At 51.0% G+C, this 21425-nt stretch overlaps 2 protein-coding genes across 2 annotated transcripts in view; one reads left to right on the forward strand and one right to left on the reverse strand.

Moving 5' to 3' along the window:
- Positions 1-70: 70 nt before the first annotated feature.
- On the reverse strand, positions 71-20415 carry ANKS3 (ankyrin repeat and sterile alpha motif domain containing 3). Its single transcript, XM_056503424.1, has 18 exons — positions 20318-20415; positions 15263-15351; positions 15000-15175; positions 12682-12880; positions 12355-12476; positions 11601-11682; positions 10793-10928; positions 10333-10491; positions 9258-9383; positions 8751-8866; positions 8305-8457; positions 7730-7854; positions 6620-6761; positions 5914-6086; positions 4739-4854; positions 3726-3809; positions 3210-3305; positions 71-2483 (listed from the first exon to the last, which is right to left on the reverse strand). The coding sequence occupies exons 1-17, from the start codon at positions 20373-20375 to the stop codon at positions 3223-3225; spliced, it is 2139 nt and encodes a 712-aa protein (XP_056359399.1). The 5' UTR covers positions 20376-20415; the 3' UTR covers positions 71-2483; positions 3210-3222.
- Positions 19997-21425, forward strand: part of DNAAF8 (dynein axonemal assembly factor 8) — an 87971-nt gene continuing 86542 nt past the window's right edge. Inside the window, 1 exon segment of the mRNA XM_056503683.1 lies at positions 19997-20272. The gene's annotated coding sequence lies outside the window, so the exon portion shown is untranslated.

Genomic DNA, 21425 nt, shown 5'->3' on the forward strand with positions numbered 1-21425 from the left:
CTGTCCTGCAATAAATCAGGGAACTTATTAATGATTCCCCAGCTCCCTCCAGAGAAACCCACACACCACACACAGGCATCTCAGCTTTTATTCATTTACCCAAGTCAGCAAATGCTGTTTTTCCTCAGACAGCTCACCTTAGGGTAGCACCAGACTCCCAGTGCCTGCCCAGGAATGCTGTTTCACATCCTGCAGTTCAGGCACTGCCTCCTCAGGGATACTCTGTTGTAATCCCCTCCTGTGCTCTTACCCTTGAAGCCTTTACACCTGGGCTCCTGCAGCAGCTGTTTGGGGCCTTTTTCCTTCACACACACACTGGTAACTCTCCCCCCTTTTCCCAGACATTCTAATCTGTTGGATAGACCATGTTAATCCCCCAAGCCCCCTTTATTCCAGCCTCAGACTTAGCAAAGCCAGCCCCAAATCCCTACAGTCACCTCCCAGCCGCTGTTCTGCACAGCCCCCCATTCTGAGGGCACTGCTGATCCTGGGCTTCCTTGGCTCTTCAGGCACCCCCAGGCCCTTTCCCTTTGGATTTTTTGGGGGGCTTTGCCTTAAGTTCGAGGGAAACAGCACTACCAAGCCTGTGCTACTGCAGCCAGAGGCACCACCAAGGCTCAGGAGAGACCTTGGCACTCCCCCCTCCTGCAGTGACAGGGAATGTGGGACAAAGCCCTGACCACTCTTCCCAGCCCAGCCTCTGCCCTCTGAGGAGGTTCCAGGGGTGCTGCATGAGGAGAACTCCTCCACCTCATCCAGACTCTGCAGGGTGAAGCTCCTGCAGCTGGCACTGGGTGCCCACATGCTCCATGGCATTTGCTCAAGATGAAAACAAACAGTGCCTTGTGCTGGGCAGGAGGCAGCACCCAGAGGGGGGAACACTGCCAGGCATGTGGGGTCACAGCTGAGGGCCATACCTGCCTGGTTTGGGACAGGGGCTGGCCCCAGGAAGCACAGACACCACTTGTCACTTGTCAAGCAGCTCATCAAAAGGGGTGACTAGCTGAAAAGATGGAGCTAGATGAGTTTTTATATGTGGGATCTGTGCCCAAGGTCCAAAAACCAGAAGGAACACACAGCTCCATCCTCTTCCCAAGGGAACTGGTCCTGATCAAGGCCATCACTCACAGACTTCAGATTTTGATTGTTTGTGTTTTACAGGACTCAGGAATAAATGGGAGCACAGAGTCACTGGAAACTACTTTACACCACAGCCCCTGTCACCAGACTCCTCACCCACTCCCAGGGACAGGGCAGCCTCTCCCTGCACTGCTTGTCCTTGGCACTGCCCACCCAAGAACACCCTGGCACAACTACTTCCCACTGAACTATTTCCCCAACACAAAGCTTGCACATCAAAGGCAGGCAGTGCTGAGGAGCAAAGCCTGGCACCACAGAGCTCCACCTGGGCTGTTCCTGCTCTGCTGCCCTGGTGTCCCCTGCTTGCCTGAGGCATGGGAAGCTCAACAGTCCCAGCTCTTCTCTCTCCTGTCCTGCCAGGGGAACATCTGCACTGCTGGGATCTTGGCCTTGGCAAACCAGACCAATGATCTCTGCCATAAAGCACACAGCCAAGTTCCTGGGGATGGAGTAATGGTGATGTCCTGCTTCTGGCCAGGACAGGATTCATTTTTGCAGGTCCAGGACCTGTCCTTACACTTTTGCTATTACTGTTGTTGCTGTTTCTGTTCTTTATCTCATTGCTGTTTTCAGTGAAATGCTTTTATTTCTGCCAGTGATCTTCACCTTTTGTGCCTCCAGGTCTCCTCTCCATCCCACCCCAGGGGAGGGGAGGAAGGGGAATGGATGAGTTGGGAATGTTTCAGTGAATGCCATTCCTAAACACCAACGTGATCTCACCCAGCCCCTGAGAACAACAAGAACCCAAAGTGAACCAGAGTGGGCTGGTTGGAGGAACAGGCTTTGAAGCCCAGTTCTGGGGTGGCAGTAGAGCAGACATTCCAATTAGGAACAGGGCTGCACTTTGAGCTCCACTGCAGCTCAAAGAGCCAAACATCACAAACCCCACTCCCTAACCCCACCATAACAAACTGCCTTTGTTATGGCCTCAGATCCATTCTCTGGGCCAATCCCCAGGGCACAGGAGGAGCCAGGGACACATTTCAGAGGCCCTGGGGAGCTTGGGATGCAGAAAATAGTAATAATGAATTGATTGCTGTGTACAACTGCCACCTTTCTACCACCACTCAGACCTGAACAACAAGGGCTGCAGGAAGCTTAAGGCAGATGAAACTTCCAGGCTTGGAGCTTCTCCTCCAAATCTAAACCTTCCAAAGATCCTGGGAGCCTTGAGTCAGGCCTGGTTGTTGTCCTCTGCTGTCCCTCATGCTCCCAGCTGTGTTCTCTGGTGGCCACAGCCTCCTCCATGTCCTGCCAGCTGCGGTGGCCTCGGCACGGCCCCGTGCTCCCTGTCCCAGGCACACTCAGCTTCCGGGTGGAACGGTCACCCGACGTCAGAAACCCTGCAGCCACCAGGAGAGAGGGGACAGTCACCCTCTGGGGGACAAAGGGACAGGGGAATAAGGCTTTTCCAAAGGGAGAGCCAACCAGAGGGAACAAAGGATGAGTAAGAGCTCAGGCCTGGTGTGTGGGCTCTGAGTGAGCTCTGAGCATTGGCAGGGAGAGATGGTGTCCCCTCAGTGCCACAGCCTGGCACTGGCAGGGAGGCACTGTGTCCCCTCAGTGCCACAGCCTGGCACTGGCAGGGAGGCACTGTGTCCCCTCAGTGCCACAGCCTGGCACTGGCAGGGAGGCACTGTGTCCCCTCAGTGCCACAGCCTGGCACTGGCAGGGAGGCACTGTGCCCCCTCAGTGCCACAGCCTGGCACTGGCAGGGAGGCACTGTGCCCCCTCAGTGCCACAGCCTGGCACTGGCAGGGAGGCACTGTGCCCCCTCAGTGCCACAGCCTGGCACTGGCAGGGAGGCACTGTGCCCCCTCAGTGCCACAGCCTGGCACTGGCAGGGAGGCACCGTGCCCCCTGAGTGCCACAGCCTGGTACTGGCAGGGAGGCACCGTGCCCCCTCAGTGCCACAGCCTGGCACTGGCAGGGAGGCACTGTGCCCCCTCAGTGCCACAGCCTGGCACTGGCAGGGAGGCACTGTGCCCCCTCAGTGCCACAGCCTGGCACTGGCAGGGAGGCACTGTGCCCCCTCAGTGCCACTGGGCAGGGCAGCTGATCCCACTCACCCTCCTGGCTTGGTTATGGCTTTGGCCAGCTCTGCCCGCTCTGCCCCAGGGCCTGGAGCCTTTGGAGGTTTTGAGTCACAGTCTGCAGAGCTTTTCCTGAGGACAAACCAAAGAGACAAAGCAGCATTAGGAAGGGGCCAGGAAGCTGCACTCAGCCACTGCTGTGCTGCCTTCCTGCTCTGAAACAGGGGTGTCTCTACTCTCTGCAAGTTGCTGGGGCAGTTTCCTGTCACCAGGAGAACAGGACACAGGATTAGGGAACTACTTCCCCAGCAGCTCTCAGCACGGAGCAGGAGATGCAGGGACCACCCCCTACCTCCACCTCTCAGCCTGGACCTGTCACCAGGGGATGATGCAGAGCCCAACAGCACCAACTCCAGAGCCTGGAGACTTCCCTGAACCAGCAGGGACTGTGGGGTCTCTCCCAACAAGCACTCCAAACCACCAAACCCCACCCAGCCACGCCTCCCCCAGCACAACAGTCCCCCCACACGCCCAGAGTCCTTCCCACCTTACCCATCTCTCCCACACACTCCTCCAGCACAGCTGACAGCTCAGGCAAGCTCAGGGACTTCAGGGAAGGTGGCCACCCTTCCAGCACTGCAAGGACAGGGACACAGTTAATCCATCTGCAGCTCTCTGGGACAGAGCACACAAGGGGCTGGTGCTGCTGGGAAGCATCTCCAGCCAAAGGGATTCCAGTTAGGGGTTCTGAATCACAGAGGAAGAGAGCTAGAGCTGCCTGTGCCAAACTGAGAAGTTTTCTGGCAATGCTACCACTTTGGAATTTATGTTTTTAGACTGGCTGGGTTGTTTATTAAGAGAATCTCAAAGGGATTAAGTGCATTGGGCAGAAATCAACAGGATCTCTGCTTGTCTCACTTCTAAGACACAGGCAGCAAAGAACAGGTCACTAGGAACATGTCACAGACAGCAAGATCAGAGAACCTCAGAATCGTGGAATGGTTTGGGTTGCAAGGGACCTCAAACCCCATCCCATTCCACCCCCTGCCTTGGATAGGAGCACCTTTCACTAGACCAGACTGCTCAAACTTCCCTTCAGCCTGGCCTTGAGCACTTCCAGGGATCATTTAGCAACTCCTAGGGATAAGGAGCTGCTGGCTCAGCCCAGAAGCTGCCAGGCTGCTCAGCTAGAGGTTTGTCCCACAGATCGAACAGCAAAATCATCCAAACTGGGTTAGGGAACCAACCATATCTAATCCTGCTCCCGTGCACAGGGTGGTAACAAACCCAAGGTGCAGGTCCCTGAAGCAGGGCTGGCACTGAGGCCTGTGCTACAGCTTGGCAGTTTTAGCAACAAGCACCTGCCAGATCCCAGAACTCACTGAGAAACTGCAAGTTCCACTCCAAACGCTCTGGGAGCTTTAAACGCTTCTCCCAAGTGAGAATTAAACTCAGCCTAAGAGTTTGGCTGCTTATCCATTCCCAAGGAAAGCCAGGGAAGACCAGCAGGGGTTTTTCAGGGGCTCTCCTGGTGCTCACTGCCCCTGCACTGCAGCTGCTCTCACCTGGGCGCTCCCCGGGCCGCCGGCTCTCCCCGGTGCCGCGCTGCTGCTGCGTGTCCGGCGCCGCTTCGCCCGCGCGCTCCGGGACCAGCCGGGACGAGAGCTCGGCCTGGCAGCTCCTGCAAAGCAGCCAAAGCCATCAGAGCACACGGGGCCAGGCTGGGGGGGCACTGCACACCGCTCCAGCCTGCAGTTCCTGCCTGGGCCAGCGCCTCTAGGTACAAGCTGCTCCTTGCTGCTGGCAGGGAGGAGGAAGCGGTGCCTCAGCCCCAGCTCGGGGCACGGCCCTGCTCAGCTCCCAGCCACTGCCAGCTCTGCCCCAGCACAGAGGAGCTGTGGGGGGACAAGACAAGGAGGGGCTGGGGTGAGCAGCAGGAAGCCCAAGCCAGGGGCTGTGCCTGGTCTGTGTGAGAATCACACCCAGTCAAAAGTTTCTAACATTTCCTCTAAGGAAACAACCTCAGGACAGCCAGGATCTCAGGCTGTCATCACCATCCCACCAATTCAAACAGGTTCAGAGAATGACAGGGCTCTTCTACAGCAGCCCCAGCTCCTCAGTCAGGGGGAAAATCCAGGCTCTGCCCCTTGCATTGGGAATATGGCTCTGCTGAGCTTCTGGATCCGCCTTCAGCTCACCATGCCTTGGCAGCAAGCAGACCCCACTCCCTCGGGCTAGGATCCATAAGCAGCAGGATTTAGGCCACTTTCAGGGATGTCCCTGTTGTATCACTGGGCAGAACAAGGCCCATGACAGGAGTCTGACTGGGGCACAGAGAAAAGCACCACAAAGGCAGCAAAAGGAGTGTCAGGAGGCTATTCAGATTATTCTGGTGGCTGTCACAGAGTTGCAAGAAAAGTTCTTCACTTGTGAGTCACTGCACATCCTTTGATAGAGTATGGGTTAAAAACTCCTTTTTGGATTCACCTGATCACTGGGTAAGCACAGCCTCAGTCTTTTGGCTGCTTCTGGTTGAAACAGGAACACCCAGCACCCTCAAAAAAGCCACTTCAGCTCATGCATCTGACCCAAGCTTCACATGTGCTCTCATGGCTGTGGCAGGATCCAAATGTGTTCAGGTGCCAGGTGAGCTCTCCTGCCTCACCCTGAGCATCACCTGTAAGGCTGCCAATATGGCCCCAAACCCCATTTCCCAGCAGTCTCAGTGGGAATGACTTACATGATCTGATCCAGCAGGACTCCAGCATCTTTGGTGATGGCCTGAGCCTCTCCGAGCTGGCACTGGATGGCATTCCAGGTCTCATCCCTCTCCATCAAACAGCTCTCAGCCACTGCACGCAGCTTCTGCTCCTGGCACACCTGGCCCTTCATCACCTGCACCTCTTCACACCTCTGCAGCAGAGCACACTGGGGATCAGCCTGGGAGCACTGAACATCTCACACCTGCTGCTCTTGGGTCCCTGCTATTTCAATGCCTTAAGCAGCCAGAATGTTCCTTTGCAGAGGGAAAGGAAGCTGGATGAAGCTCATACACTGAGTACATGCTCTCCACACTAAGCCCAGCCCCAGAGTTACAAATCCCCCTTCTTCTCTGTTCACAATGCTAATCATGAGTCCAAATTTCCTAAACCAACACAAATCTGTTCACTGATGGCTGCACAACTTCACAAAAATGACACCGCTGGGAAAGAGGAGGGATTTAATTCCTGCCCCTGGCTCCTGTAGCTCTCAGCTGGATGGGAAACAGACACAAAGGAGCACAAAGAATGAGAAGTGGGTAAGCTGCACTTGTGGTATACTTGACACCAAGCGTGTCCACTACAAGTCATGGCTTGAGGTGAAGGAAAATCAGAAGCACAACAAAACCACAGCACTGATCACTTCCTGCAGGGTGTAGGGCCCTGAGGAGCTGCCAGCAGCCTCACCTTGTGCAGCTGGATGGCCAGTTCCTGCATCTCTGCCTCCAGCCGGTCGGCGTAGGCCAGCTCCAGCGCGTCGCTGGGCGGGCGGGCGCTGCTGTGCCAGCGCGCGATGGCCGACGTCATCTTCCTCTTGGGGCCAAACAGCCTGGGGGATGGAACCAGCAGGGGTCACGCCTGCACCCCCTGTCCCTGAGCCCAACAGCTGCCATGGGCACCTCTGCAGCAGCCTGGTCTCTCCAAGGCAGCTCCAGAAGCAGCAGCTGTTACAGCTGAGGACGTGGGGATGTCAATGTGTTGGGTTGATGTGGCCAGCAATGTGTATTGTCTCACCATCTGTTGAAGCAGGGTGGTGCAGTGACCCTGATCTCCTGGCACATATTATCTGCTAATGGGCCATCTTTAAACCAGCTGGGGCAATCATCTTTATCTTTCCCACAACCCACCCTCCCTCCAGGAAGATAATATCTGCTGCTGACCCATTCAGTCCCACTATATGACTGATAAAATTACATCATCCCACTGGGAGATGCTCCAGCCAGGAGGAGGAGCCAAGCCTTTCCTACCCAGATAAAAACAGATTTTGGACACCAAGGTACCATCTTTCCACTGGATTCCAGAGGAAAACCAGACCTTTCCACATCATCCCTGGACCTTCAGAGGAAAACTGCACCTTCTCCAGGAGCACTGCTCCAGCTGAACCACATCTGCCACTGCAGGAGGACTGTACTCACCATTTAATGGGACTGCTGCCAACACCCTGACTGACTGATGGGGTGTCAGGTTTGATTCTGACTCTGTCAGGGTTGGGATTGTTCTTTGTAATACTGCATTTCTATTTTAATTTTCCTAGTAAAGAACTGTTATTCCTAATTCCCCTATTTTTGCCTGAGAGCCCCTTAATTTCAAAATTATAATATTTGGAGGGAGGGGGTTTACATTCTCCATTTCAAAGAGAAGCTTCTGCCTTTATTGGCAGACATCTGTCCTTCAAACCAGGACAGTCAAGTTGTGTGGGAGGCAGCCAGAAGAGAGCAGCACTCCCCAGCCAAACCTTCCTGGCCAGGCTGGCCCTGGTTTGTAGGGAAAGCTGGGAAGGACAGGACAGACACTCACGTGATGCCAATTTCCTTCAGGTCGCTCTCTGTGAGGGTCAGGAAGATCCGGAGGTCCACGTCTTGCTCCTCAAACACCTGCAGGTACTTCAGGCACCCGATCTCCTCCAGGAACGTTGCCAGATCCTGCAGCCCCAACAAAACAAAGTTATTTACACCGTCACAACGAAAGCACCACCATTCCTCCTAACATGGATATCTTCTTCCTGGTGCTATTGTAACACCTTTCTGGGTTCCAGCAGCAACCACAACTTCCCGTGGTTCCCTGCCCTTCTCCACACACCCCAGGACTGGCTCAGCTGCAGCCATGGCCCCTTCTAACAAGCGCAGCGCAGAATGACACAGAACCAGCTACCCCAGCCCACCCCACTGCCAGGTTTGACAGCCCACCCACAGGCCTGAAGGGCCTAGGACACCCCTCAAGCAACAGCAGCATCTCAGCAAACAGCTCCTCTACAAGAAATTGCCGTTTCACAAGTGTTTAAATTTGGGCAGAGGTTTGGAATCCAAGGTCTGTTGGAAAAGCCTCCCGTGCCTGGTACAGTGACAGAGCCTGCAGGACAGGTGTGTGGTTACCTGGGGCCCTGTGTAGGCTGGGGGCTCAGGAAGGTGCTGGCTGCAGCCCCCAGCCTTCCCCAGGCAATGGCTGTCACTGTTGCTGTAGCGGCTCTTGCCCTTAAAGCTCTTGGCTTGTTTCCGACTCGGGGGGCTGTTGGCGTGGTCAGAGTCCTGGAAAAGAATAAAAACACCCACAGAATGGAAAGGATGATTGTGCAGAGATGTCAGGATCAGGGGGGCTAACAAGTGCAGACTCCTCCAAAACCTAATGGCCCTTTTTGCAGTGCAGCTGCCCTGACTCACATGTGCTGTGAGTCATCTCCAACCTCTTCCCCTTCCCTGGTTTTCCCATCCCTGGAACAGTGTTCCCTCACCCAGCCTGGTCCTACAGGGCTCCCATGGGAATAGAGGCACCCAAGGGTGAAAACATTGCCCAAGCTGAAGGCAGAGAAAGGAAAATCCACCTCATTGCTTTCCAAGGAACCTTCACTGCTGACTCCTGGGATCCTAACTAGGCATTCACTGCTGCTGCTGCTGCTCCTGATGGTTCCCAAGCTGTTGCTGGACAAAGCACTATCCTCTGGAAAGGAACAGGAAAAAATGTTGAAGCACAACTTCATAACATTCTTGTTTTGTTACACAATTACCAGCAAAACCTCCTGGAGGTGTAAAGAAGGAGAGATCCAGAGCAAGACTTCATAGGCAGCACTCAGGATACAAAATGACCCCGAGGCAGAGATTTCACATCTGATCCCCAGCACTCATCTCTCCCCAAGTCTGTTTGCCACCAGAAACTTCTGGAAACAGCCATGCCCAGTCTTCTTCCCATCCTCCTTCAGATTATTTGTACAAATTGATGGAATTACCACACTGAGTTTATCCCAGCCTTCCCTCAGGAGAGACATTCCAATCTCAGCATCTTAGTGGGAAAGGAAGCCAAGGCCTGGCCCATTTCTGAGACAGTGACTTACCCCTGCTGCTGCTGCTCTCCACGTCCAGCTCGTTGATTGGGGAGGTGACATCCCTGTTCCTGATGACACCTGACTCACAGCTGCCATCATTGCTGAAGGTGACATAGCCCTGAGGGGGCACCTGCTCTGTGTGCAACACGAGGGAGAACAGAGGTTAGGATGCAGATTAATCAGGGAGGCTCCTGCAGAAAGTGTAACCACTTCTGGATCTGAAATAACCAAGATGAGAGACTGTGCTCGCAACTGACAAATTCCAAGCACAGAGAGCACCTGAGAAATGCAGGTTCCTGCAGCTCCCTCACATGATCCCACAGCACATGTACTTCATTTACATGCTTACACTGAAAGAAAGCCAGAGAAAACACCTCACAGCAGAGATGTACCTTAAACAGCAGCTTCCAGCACACCCTGCAGAACCAACCCTCAGCTGTGCTAAAACACCAGAAGCATCCCTCTGGCATTTAAGAAGCTGACAGTATCATTCCAATACAGCCTGGGGGATAACACAGATTGTGTTTGAGAGAATAAACTGAGCTTTGAACACACTATGCCAGGCAACCAGCCTGAGAAATACCTATGACAGACAGTAAAACCTCCTAGCACTGCATCCAGGATGAACTGGACCATCTTTCTCTTGTCTATTGCAAAGGTTTTGCAATTTCATTTTTAGAAGCATTTCAAGCATCAGGGAAGGCAAAACTCACAAGTTCACTCTCATGGTCAATGATTTCTTGGCCACTGCAAGCACCTCTCTGTCATCAGCTTCAGAAGGGCTCTCAAACTTTTGAGCCTGCCTCAAAGAAAGGGAAACTGAACTGTTCTCAAGAGTCAAGGGAACAGTAATTGAGGAGAGCAGAAAAGTATCCCACTCATCAATATCCAACCTTGGCAAAAGAGTTCAGGGGGGTTTTCCTTCTAACCCAGACACTGGATAGTGAACACTTTCATACAAAGCTATCTTTGTTCTGTACAAACCACACATGAATCCCAAACAAATTAAAAATGGGTATCAGGAAGAGCTGCAGTGCATTTGGGGTCTCAGGGGACTGTCCCTCAGGCTCCCAACTCTCCTCACCATAGCAAGACTGCTTTCTTCCCCCAATCCCAACTGCTGTGATCTTGGCCAAGGCCTGGGGCCCCTCATGGATGCTGGGACCCTTGGTCCGACGAGCAGGTCTCTGTCTCTGGGGAGCAGAACATGATTCATCTGAAGAACTCAGCTCCTCATAGTTGCCTGTAGTTCAAACACAGCTTGTTAGCAGCACAGGAAGTCATATGCCTGCTTTATTTGCTACTGTTCTATAAATGCAGTGGAAAGAAAAAGGGAAATGTTAAAGAGTGAGAGTGAAAGCTAACCTAGGTCAGAAAGGGGCCAGCAGACAAAAGTTGTTGGATTCACGCCTCTTCCATCCTCAGAAATGCTGAAATTTCCAGGATAGACCAGGTAGCACTACCCCATCTACACAGTATAACATACTTTCAAACACCTCACTTCGGTTCCATCTTAAAATGAACAAGTTCTAAAGATCTGTTACCTGGACCTCTGCAGAAGACCTTGGGCACTGGGGCTGCATGCAAATCTATCAGCCCCACAATCTTGGTGTGTCCATACTTCATGGCCAGGGTCCGTGCCGTGGCTCCAGTGTTATCTCTGACATCTGCCTTCACTCCCTGCAGACAAAAATACCTGTTTAAGTGCACATGGCAGAGTGTAAAAAATATGTATTTAAAAAAATCCCAAATATTGTCTTAGCTCTTAGCAATACAGGCTCACCTTTGACAGACAGTTCAAGCTGCAATAATACCCTGAGTGCCTTTCTAGTTCTCTCCAGCCTCTCAAATTCCTGAATGCCAAATAGCCCAGGGCTCTCTTCAGGGCATTGCCACTGATCTGGTTTGTTTGATCTGAAGTGTTTTGTATTGCTGCCTCCTTCTGGCAGTAAGCTGGACCAGTCAAATGGGACTAAAATCAAACTGTGTAAGAGCCCTGCATGCTCATGAGCTTTTGGATACAAATGCCCACCAGCCTGAGCATGCAAGCCTGTAAACACAATAGAAAAAATGACAGCTTCAGTTGTTTTCTAATTCAGTCATTATTCAGTAAAATCTGGACAGTCAAATCTCACTCCTATTCCTGCAAGGCCAGTGTAAAATCACGTTACCAGCCTGAAGAAAGCAGGTACTTTGAAAACAGTCCCAAAAGTCTGGGACTTCAGAGGTGACTGTCATCAAGGAGCAAACATAACATTGTCAAAAAAAAGCATGGTGTCAAATTTGTGGCAGCTCCTCTGAGGGCTGGAATCAGAGACTTTCAGCTACACAGAGAACTGTCATGACACTTACATGATTGAGAAGGTACTGAACAATTATCTCGTGGCCAGAAGCAGCTGCTTCCATCAGAGGTGTGTATCCATACACTGGTTCCCTGGGGAGAGAACACACACATGGACTGCTATAACCAAAGCTGAACTGTGCTGCAATTTTGCCATTCTCTAACAGAGCATTTTCACCCCTCAACCTTTGCTGATCACAGACTCTACAATGTACTGGCTGTTCTGTTGTAGAGCTCCCTGTAGAGATTCAGTGCTCCTAAATTGGCTGCACAGCAACAGATCACTCCTTCCAGCTGCAGATCTGCCTTTAAGACCCCAAATCAGTTTTGCAGGAGCTAAAGTGAGAACTTTTTGCTGCTCTCAGGCAATTCCATGTGCATAAATGTGTGGTGGCACCCAAGGCATGGCATTGGAATGCATGACACACTTCAAAAACCAATCTAAACTCTGAGTATTTAAAATAATCAATAGAAAGACTTATGAAGTGCATTTGAGTTCAGAAGGTGTCAGTGTTTAGCTGATAATTAAACAAGCAGTAAATCTAATTTCCTTTGATCTTAATTTAATAAAGAATGACAGCATGGGCAGACTTCAATTCAGTCTGCAGGTCACCTGTCCCTGTATTAGCTGTGCCACACATCCTAAGGTACTGAGGGAAGACAAAGGCATGTGTCTGTTGGAGTGTGCTCCTCTGCCACCTGTTGCTTTCATACTGAATGACAAATGACAATGAAATGACAGTGAAATGACAGATTCCTCCTTACTTGCAGTTGGCATTTGCCCCATTCTCCAGTAAGAACTTGACCATCTGCTGGTGCCCAGCGCTGGTGCAGTGGAACAGGGCAGTCCAGCCATGAATGTCCTTCATCTCCAGCTCTGCCCCTTGCTGCAAGACAACCACAATATTCCTTACTGCATCTGCTCTGCTCAGGCTTTCAGCCACTGCCCCTTTCTGCTGGGACACCAGGAGTTTAAATCCCAGCACGAAGCAGAACTCACAACAGAACACAAAGCGGCAGCTCGTGGATAATCCCACCCACAGCATTTAAATCACGTGCTGTGGCTTTCCCTGTTTTTTATGGGATACACACCTGCAGAAGGAAGTAAGCAACACTCTCATTGCCACAGCTGGAGGCCAGCATGAGGGGAGTCTGGCCTTCTGGGGTGGGGATGTTCACATTCACTCCTGCTTCCAGCAGCAGGTGCACGATGTTGTCGTGGCCGATGTAGGACGCGTACATGAGTGGGGTCCAGCCCCCACAGTTCCTCTGGTTCAAATCCAGGTCTCCACTAAGGGACAGAGGGAAGAAGTCACATGAACTCCTGTGCTGCAGCTGTGCACCACAGCTGGCTTCCACAGACTTTTGTTAGCATCTAGCACTGAAGCCTGCATGGGAATTTCTACTAGCTCCAGCACAACCTCCACCAGAATCACAGAATGGTGTGGGGTAAAAAGGACCTTAAAGGCCACCTCATTCCACCCCCCTGCCATGGGGCTGTTGGATTCCACAAACCTGGGGTTTTACAGCTTTCTGTGCTTTCTGGCACTGACCCCCTAGAGAACACTGCCTTTGACCTGAGACCTTGGAGAAGGCTTCTAAATTTGAGTGATGAAGTTAAAATCACAGGTGTATAACGAAACAAAAGTGTGTGTGTGAAGATTTTGGGTGGTGTCTCTTTCAGTATTCATCTTCCTTCTTCATAAATTTCAAGTAATAGTTTCTAGTTAAAATGTTAACGTCACACTGAGAGTCATAAAAATTTAATTATCAAGTTAAAAAATAAATGTTAATTCTCTATTGACCTGTTTAACTTTAAAACACCTTGTAACAGCTAAATCCTCCTTCATTTTTCCTTGCTTTTAGCAAGTGGCTAGAAGTATTACTAAGCACTCTATATTTTAATAAAATTTAACAAACAACCAAACCCAAACACAAGAAATTCTACTTCCTTTGTTATTTTTTAACCCTAACTCTAAATAAAAGCCAAAAAAACTAAAATAAACCACTAATTAACTATTACATGGGAAGGGGGACACACTACCACTAGAACACTAAGGAGGTAATTTTTATCAGATTTACCCCTGGAAACTTTGCACCCTTTGGGAGTCCTGGTGACGTGTCCCTGTTTCCTGGAGCAGCGTGGCAGTGGTGACAGCCACATCTGTGATAGTATAGGGTTAAAATGTTTCTAAAACATGGGAATTGTATACAATAGATTCAGGGGGTGGAAAGAAAGGTTGGGTCCGGTAGGCCTGGGAAAGGCAACTAGGTCCTGGGAACGAATTTGTCTGCACAGCTTTGTCTGCACCTGTGTAATCATCATATCATAAATAATATGATTGTTAAATATAATGATTGTTTGGTAATTGAATAGAATTATTGTTTAATCATAATAAGAATCATGAGAAAGGATGTTTGGGGGGGTCCTGATGAAAATTACAAGAATACATGCTTGGATAAGATCATTGTATACAATAGAACAATAAGGGCTTAATAATTGATATATAGTTATGCAATGAAAAGGGTATAAATCATGTCCATCCTGAATGTCCATGTTGGGGTGAGATTTGGGTTTGTAGCCCTGATTCCCAGAGCTCTTCAATAAAAGCACCTGCTATTTGGGTTGATGTGGCCAGCAATGTGTATTCTATCACCATCTGTTAAAACCGGGTGGGGCAGTGATTCCTTATCTCCCTCACACAAACCATCTGCTAATGGGCCATCTTTGGGACAGGGTGAGGCAATCATCTTTATCTTTTCCACAGCCCATCCTCCCTCCAGGAAGATGATATCTGCTGCTGGCCCATTCAGTCCCACTGCATGACTGATAAAATTACATCATCCCATTAGGAGATGCTCCAGCCAGGAGGAGGAGCCAAGCCTTTCCTACCCAGATAAAAACAGATTTTGGACACCAAGGTACCATCTTTCCACTGGATTCCAGAGGAAAACCAGACCTTTCCACATCATCCCTGGACCTTCAGAGGAAAACTGCACCTTCTCCAGGAGCACTGCTCCAGCTGAACCACATCTGCCACTGCAGGAGGACTGTACTCACCATTTAATGGGACTGCTGCCAACACCCTGACTGACTGATGGGATGTCACGTTTGATTCTGACTCTGTCAGGGTTGGGATTGTTCTTTGTAATACTGCATTTCTATTTTAATTTTCCTAGTAAAGAGCTGTTATTCCTAATTCCCATATCTTTGCCTGAGAGCCCCTTAATTTCAAAATTATAATATTTGGAGGGAGGGGGTTTACATTTTCCATTTCAAAGAGAAGCTTCTGCCTTTATTGGCAGACACCTGTCCTTCAAAGCAGGACAGCTGCATATAATCATCCTGTGATTGATGATGTGTTTCCATGCTAACATCTGCACCCAGCTGTGCCCCCAGCCCCTCTCACCGCTGGATGCACTCCTGCACCACCTGGTACTGGCCCACGGAGGAGGCGGTGTGCAGGTCCAGGGGCACGTCCAGCTCCTGGTGGCACAGCACGGGCCCCACGCCGTGCCACATGGACAGGCTGCGGCTCAGCAGCTCCGACTCGCTGGCCTCGTCACTCAGCTCCGACATCCTGCCCTGAGGAGCAAACACAGCACAGCTCAGCTGCTCAGCCCTGCTTTCCACTGAATTCCAGCTCGGATGCGAGGGGTTTCAAATTCTTACCTCAGCTTCGATTGACTCCTCAGCCCGAAGCAATAAGTGTTGCTGAGAAGATTTTGCTGCAAGTTTTCTCTTGCTGCAATTCCAATACACTGGAAAAATAAAAGGCAACAATGCTAAACCCCACATTTTTCAAATCTCATTTTAAGATTGCAGAAGCAGTGGTTTTATTTCCTCCTGCCCAATCCAAGCAGGCAGTACTCAGACATAATAGAACTATGAAAAATGTAAGCAATATTTTTACTAGACTTATTTTCTAAGTCTTATGTAACTTATATATACGTAACCTAGCGTGCTAAAAAACTAACATTTTAATATATTAAAAAGTAGTGACCTGAGCTTGTGTCTTAGCTTGTTAACAAGATCCTATATAAAAGTTAGTATTAGAAAGAGTTAGTGCCTTTTCTGCTTTTCTGCCATCCCAAAAAAAGACAGGAGCTGCCCTACCGGGACCTCAGCTTCTGCTTCTACCTGAGACTCTAAACTAAAACCTAGCATAGACTTTCATGTCTGTGACTGTGCCTTTTGAGAGTGTTGTGCTTCTGCAATAAATAACCTTTTAACAACTCTTAGCTGCTTTGCTCATTTTAAAAGATAACCTGACAAAGTTAGTGCCTAGAGCACTGGAACCTCACAACATGCCTAAGGCAGTTTTAAATAACCTAGGCAAGAGAAGACTAAACATCAATTTAAGGGCTGAAGGTAGGCTTAGTGTTACACAAAAGGATGTAATTCTTTCCCTTTGTGTTTTATAATGCAGGGAGAGAATTAAGAATTCATGTGTCAGACATTCCTGGTCTTGTCCATCTGTCTTGCATTAATAGTGACAACTGCCCACTGCTCCCAGAAACACTTTGTCACCTGAACAGCGTGCACCCTCCACTGCCATCAGGTTTAAGCAGATTGTTTCTACCATTCATTGTTTCAGCCCTTCAGAGGCAGCCCAGCCCCACCTCAGTGAATCCTGGACAATGCTGAAACACAGGGAGCAGCAGCACACCTTCCCATTCATTATCCAAGCACACCCCCCTTCCTGCAGACACATTTTAATTACACAGCTCCTCCAGCTCCAGGACTGCCTGAAAGGTTTGTCCCAGCCCCAGCCTTAGGGAGCAATTGCAGATTAATCACTTGAACCTCTCACAAGAGAGCGTTCTTGTCTGGCACTCCATGAAGAGCTGCTCAGCACAGCTGCAGCTCCAGGACACAGAATCCAGCCCCCAGCACAGAATCCCAGAGTGGTTCTGGCTGGAAGGGACCACTGGTATCACCTCACCCAACCTCCCTGCTCAAGCAGGGTTCTCTGAGCACATTACACAGAGCTGTGTCCAGGTGGCCTTTGAACATCTCCAGGGAAGGAAATCCACAGCCTCTCTGGGCAGCTTGTTCCAGGCAATCCTGTGGGAATTGCTTTCCCCTCTGCGCAGTCTCACTGCCCACCACACAGCACTCCTGGGCTTTGCCTACACAAGCTAAGCCAACATCAAATCTTTCTTCTTCCTGGAACTTCTTGCCAGTTTAATTCCTTTGATTCATTCTGGGGTCAGGCAAATGACAAATGTGACTCTGGTGAGGAATAAAAGAGCAGGAACAGGCTTTTCAGCAGCAGTTGCTCCTCAGATTCCATCAGCTGTAACATTTCAAGACCATACTCTTGTTTTCTGAGCAACTGGGAGTCTTCAAGCACCAGCCCCTTTTCTTATAAGAAAACAGCTTTTATTCCTTCCTCTTCACTCCCCACCTGGATTCTTTGTCTCCCACCTTCCTCCTCTTCCCCTCCTTCATCCTAAGCTTGTTAAGACTACAAAAGCACCATCTATTCTACTTCATCAGCTGGTAAGAAACTATTTCCCTTTAAAAATGCTGTGAAAGCACCTACTGTGCCTGACAGCAGCAATTTGTACTGCCCTGGGCAACCCAGAGGCCTCAGACAAGAATATGTAGAGCACAAGGGAAAGGCCTGAACACCTCACAACCAAAGCACAAGGAGAGCAGAGTAGATTGAAGTGGATCATAAGGGGAAAAGGAGTTTCTCCCTAGAACAGATTAGAGCTGCCCCAGGAAGGCCAAAGGGCAGTGAAAGGAGGTAAAACCCAGGGCAGTTTGTAGAAGCACATTTAGGTGAGGTGAAGCTTGTTGTTCTCTACCCTCCTTATTAATTGGGTACCTTAATTATAAACCACTCAGTTGTTTGGTCTTTGTAGAATCAGCCACTCTCAGGTACAAGTTAGCAATAGTGAGGTGATCCACGGTCAGCAGGGCAATAAGGACAGGACAGAACACCCAGGACATTCAGCCTCACTCCTACACCTCCCCTTTGCTCTGCCTACATATTTGCTTTTTGATTTTTTTTTTTTTAAAGCTCTGAGATTTCACCTCAGACTGCACTTTAGCAGGTTGTCAGCTCTGCAAGCACCTGAGGACAGCTGCTCACAATCTCCAGGACAACAAGAGTGATCAGAGCCCTCAGGAGTGAAATGAAAAGACCTGAATGAAACAAAACTGGGGTTGTCTGTGTGAAGAGGAGAAGCCTGGAGGGGATATGTGACACAAGCATCCAATACATAATAATCCATCATATCAAACAACACCAGGATGGTTTGGGTTGGAAGGGACCTCAAAGCCCATCCCATCCCACCTCCTGCCATGAGCAGGACATCTTCTTCCACTGTCCCATGTTGCTCCATACCCATCCAGCCTGGCCTGGGACACTTCCAGGGATGGGGGAGCCACCACAGAACCTAAGAAGCTCAAGTCATGGAACATTTTAGATAAAGCCCACAAAAATCCCTCTCAAAGCACACATGAGAGCACTGAGGGACACTGGATTACTAAGAAAAAGTTTGACAAAAACCTCCTGAACATTCACAGGCTGTTCCCCTGCTTTGGGGCAGTGACCAAGTTCACATTTGGTACAGACCTCCCTCAGCTCTGCTGTCCTGCTTTCAGCTGGGATAGAGTTCTTTGTCTTCCCAGCAGCTGGCACAGGCTGTTTTGGATTCAGGATGAGAAGAATGCTGATAACACACTGAAGTGCTTACCCTAAAACAAGTTTCCCATGCTCTGCCAGCAAGGAGGTGCCCAAGAAGCCGGGGGGTGGGGGGGCTGACCCAAACTGGCCAGAGGGATATTCCATTCCTCAGAACATCACTGCCAGTACATGAACTGGCCAATCATAGCCTGGACATAGAATGGGAATCAGCAGGTGCTGAGCAACCATGTTGCTTTTGAATTTCTTTTCGGTTTATTTTCTCATATAATTATTATCATCATTATATTTTACTTTGCTTCAATAATTAAATCATTCTTACCTCAAGCCATGAGGTTTTTCACTTTCTTTCCTGATTCTCCTCCCCATCCCACTGGGATGGAGCAAGGAAAAGCAGCAGCAGCTGGGGTCAAACCATGACACCAGTGAGGCTGCTGTTATCATTATTATTAAATTCGATCCATCAGCACTCAGCTATTTATCAGGGTCAGAGCTCTACAGTGCTGGGGCACAGAGCAGGCAGCAAACCCCACACTGCCCTGGATTTGGAGTTTGCTGTTTGAGCAAACCAGAAGGCAGAGAAAAAAAATAAACTTAATATGAAAATTGAAGCAAAAAAAGCACCTTAGGGCCACACTACAATAAATGGGAGGTGATCTGAGGAGCAACCAGCCCCCAATACAGAACAATTCCAACCCTGCCCTTTAATCACCCTCAGCAGGCTCTGCTCAATTCACTCTCTCACATCCCCTCCCACAAGCACAGGTGACATCCACACATGTCCTTCTGTCCCAAAACAGGGACACCCAAGGCAGCACAAGTGTTGCTGAAGGTGCAAATTTGAGCCAGCAAATTGACAAGAGAGAGTCTGAGTGGGAAGGGACCCCCAGGGATCATCCATCACTCCTGGCCCTGCACAGGCACCCCAACAATCCCACCCTGTGCATCCCTGGCAGTGCTGTCCAAACTCTCCTGGAGCTCTGGCAGCCCCAGGGCTGTGCTCATTCCCTGGGGAGCCTGGGCAGTGCCAGCACCTCTGGGGAAGAACCTTTCCTAAAATCCAACCTAACGCCCCCCGGCACAGCTCCTGCCCTTCCCTGGTCCTGTCCCTGCCCCAGGGAGCAGAGGTTGGAGCTGCAGCCCCTGCTGAGCTCTGCCCTCAGTCTCCTTCTCCAGCTGAACAGTCCAAGTGCCCTCAGCTGCTCCTCAGACCCTTCCCCATGGCCATGTCCCTCCTTTGGACACTCTCCAGCAGCTTTAGACCCTTCTGATCCTTTGTGGTTGCCCCCAGGACTTGAGATGATGTTCTGCCACCAGGGCAGAGCAGGAACACTCTCCCCTTCTATTCCTCAGTTCTATTTCCACTAAATTCACAACAATTTATTGGAGGGAGTAAAAAAAGCTTATTTACTTAAGCACCTCTTTTTAGGCTCAATTTTTGCCAGCTTAGCCACAACAACAGGAACCAGAACATCTCATTTTTGTGGTGTAACATCGGCTGAGTGACTCAGCTGGCACAAACCACAGCTGCAGGAACCACAGCAGGTTCCTGAGGTGGGTGAGAGAAAACATTCCTGGACCCACAACACCCGAGTTCAATCCTACTCACAAAAAAACCCACACAAAATACACCAAGCTCTTCATCTTTTAATGTTTGGACTCTATTATCTTAAAGGTCCTTTCCAAGCTGAGTGATTCTACCAGGAGCCTGCCACTCTCAGGCACATTAAAGCACATCAACCAACCTCAGAAAAACGAGGTAAGAGGCACAAAAACACTCGAGCAGCCACATTAAGGAGCACATTTCTCCTGTCAGGGGCACGGCACCCGCAGGGCTCGGCCCGGGCACGCTCCGCTCACAGCACGGCGCACCCGAGGCGGAGCCAGCGGCCGGTACCGAACGCCTCAGAGCGGAACGGCCCCGGGCCGTTATCCCCGCGCGGCCCTGCTGCCAACGCAGACTGCAGCGAGCGGGTAGGAGCCGCTGCGGCCACAGCCCCACCGACGGGGAGCCGAGCCCACAGGTGGGTGCCCCCGCCACTGCTCCTCACCACCGTCCCGTCCCTCACCTGCGTCCCGGTGAGCGCCACCGCCGCCGCCGGAACTAGTCCCGCCCGCGCAAGGCATGCCGGGAGCACCCCGCCCTCAGGGGTAGCGAACTACAACACCCAAGAGCCCCCGCGGCGCCGGACCAATGGGAGGGGCCCGTGTGAGGGGCGGGGCGAGGGCAGCCAATGGCTTGGGGCTGGCGGCGAGCGGTTGTAGCGAGCGCTCCCCGAGGACGCGGCCCCGCTGCGCTGTCCCCGGCCCTGCGCTCGTCCCGGTGCCGCCGGTTCGCTGTGCCCGCAGTCCGGCCCGGTGCTGAGCAGGGCGGTGGGCGCCGTGAGTGAGGGCAGGGGAGCAGAGCGGGGCGGGGCCGGGGGCGCGGGAGCCGCGTTGCCATGGGGACGGTGCGCGTGCGCCGCGCGGCCGCCATGGCGGGGCTGTGAGGGGAGCCCTCAGGCGGGGCTGCGGTGGCTCAGACCCCGAGCCAAACTGTCTCCCACCATCGCCGGTATCCTCAGTGCTTCTCCTTCCCGCTAACGTCACTTCTGGTGACACGGAGAAGCTCAGGCTTTCAAGTCTCAGTCAGAGTCAAAAGACCTCCGGAAAAAGAGATCAAGTCCAGCCTTCGAGCTGCCGCCTGCGTGCCCAGGCTCTGCAGAAAGTGCCTGTTGTGCTGCTGCTGACAAGTGTGTGTGCTCCCACAGAGGATGCTGCATTAGCTGACTGACAAGTCAGATGCAGTGTCCATCCATAACTGTGGGATATTTATCTCGGAATTTTGCACAGTTTGTTTTATCCCCATGGGGCTCCTGTGACCCTTGGCAAGCTCTGCTCAGTGTCACAGCACAGTGCTCCAGCCATGAGGATTTCCCTCTTTTTTATCTAATGAAATTCAGGGTTGTCTCACACCAACAAAATCCCATCGATGTGGCTTATAAAGTACCTACAGAGGCAATTTGTGAGTTATAAACTTCCCAGGGAGGAAGTTGAGTTTAACTTCACATTTTGAGGAGTGTTAGTGGCCAATGCAGATAACAATGACAATGTGATCCCTTGAACAGTTACTTCAGTGCTGAACAGCACAGTCACCAAACTCTGATGGTCCTTGTGGGTCTCTTCCAACCCTGGGTA

The sequence above is a fragment of the Oenanthe melanoleuca genome, chromosome 14, assembly GCF_029582105.1.
Source record: "Oenanthe melanoleuca isolate GR-GAL-2019-014 chromosome 14, OMel1.0, whole genome shotgun sequence".
Classification (NCBI taxonomy): domain Eukaryota; kingdom Metazoa; phylum Chordata; class Aves; order Passeriformes; family Muscicapidae; genus Oenanthe; species Oenanthe melanoleuca.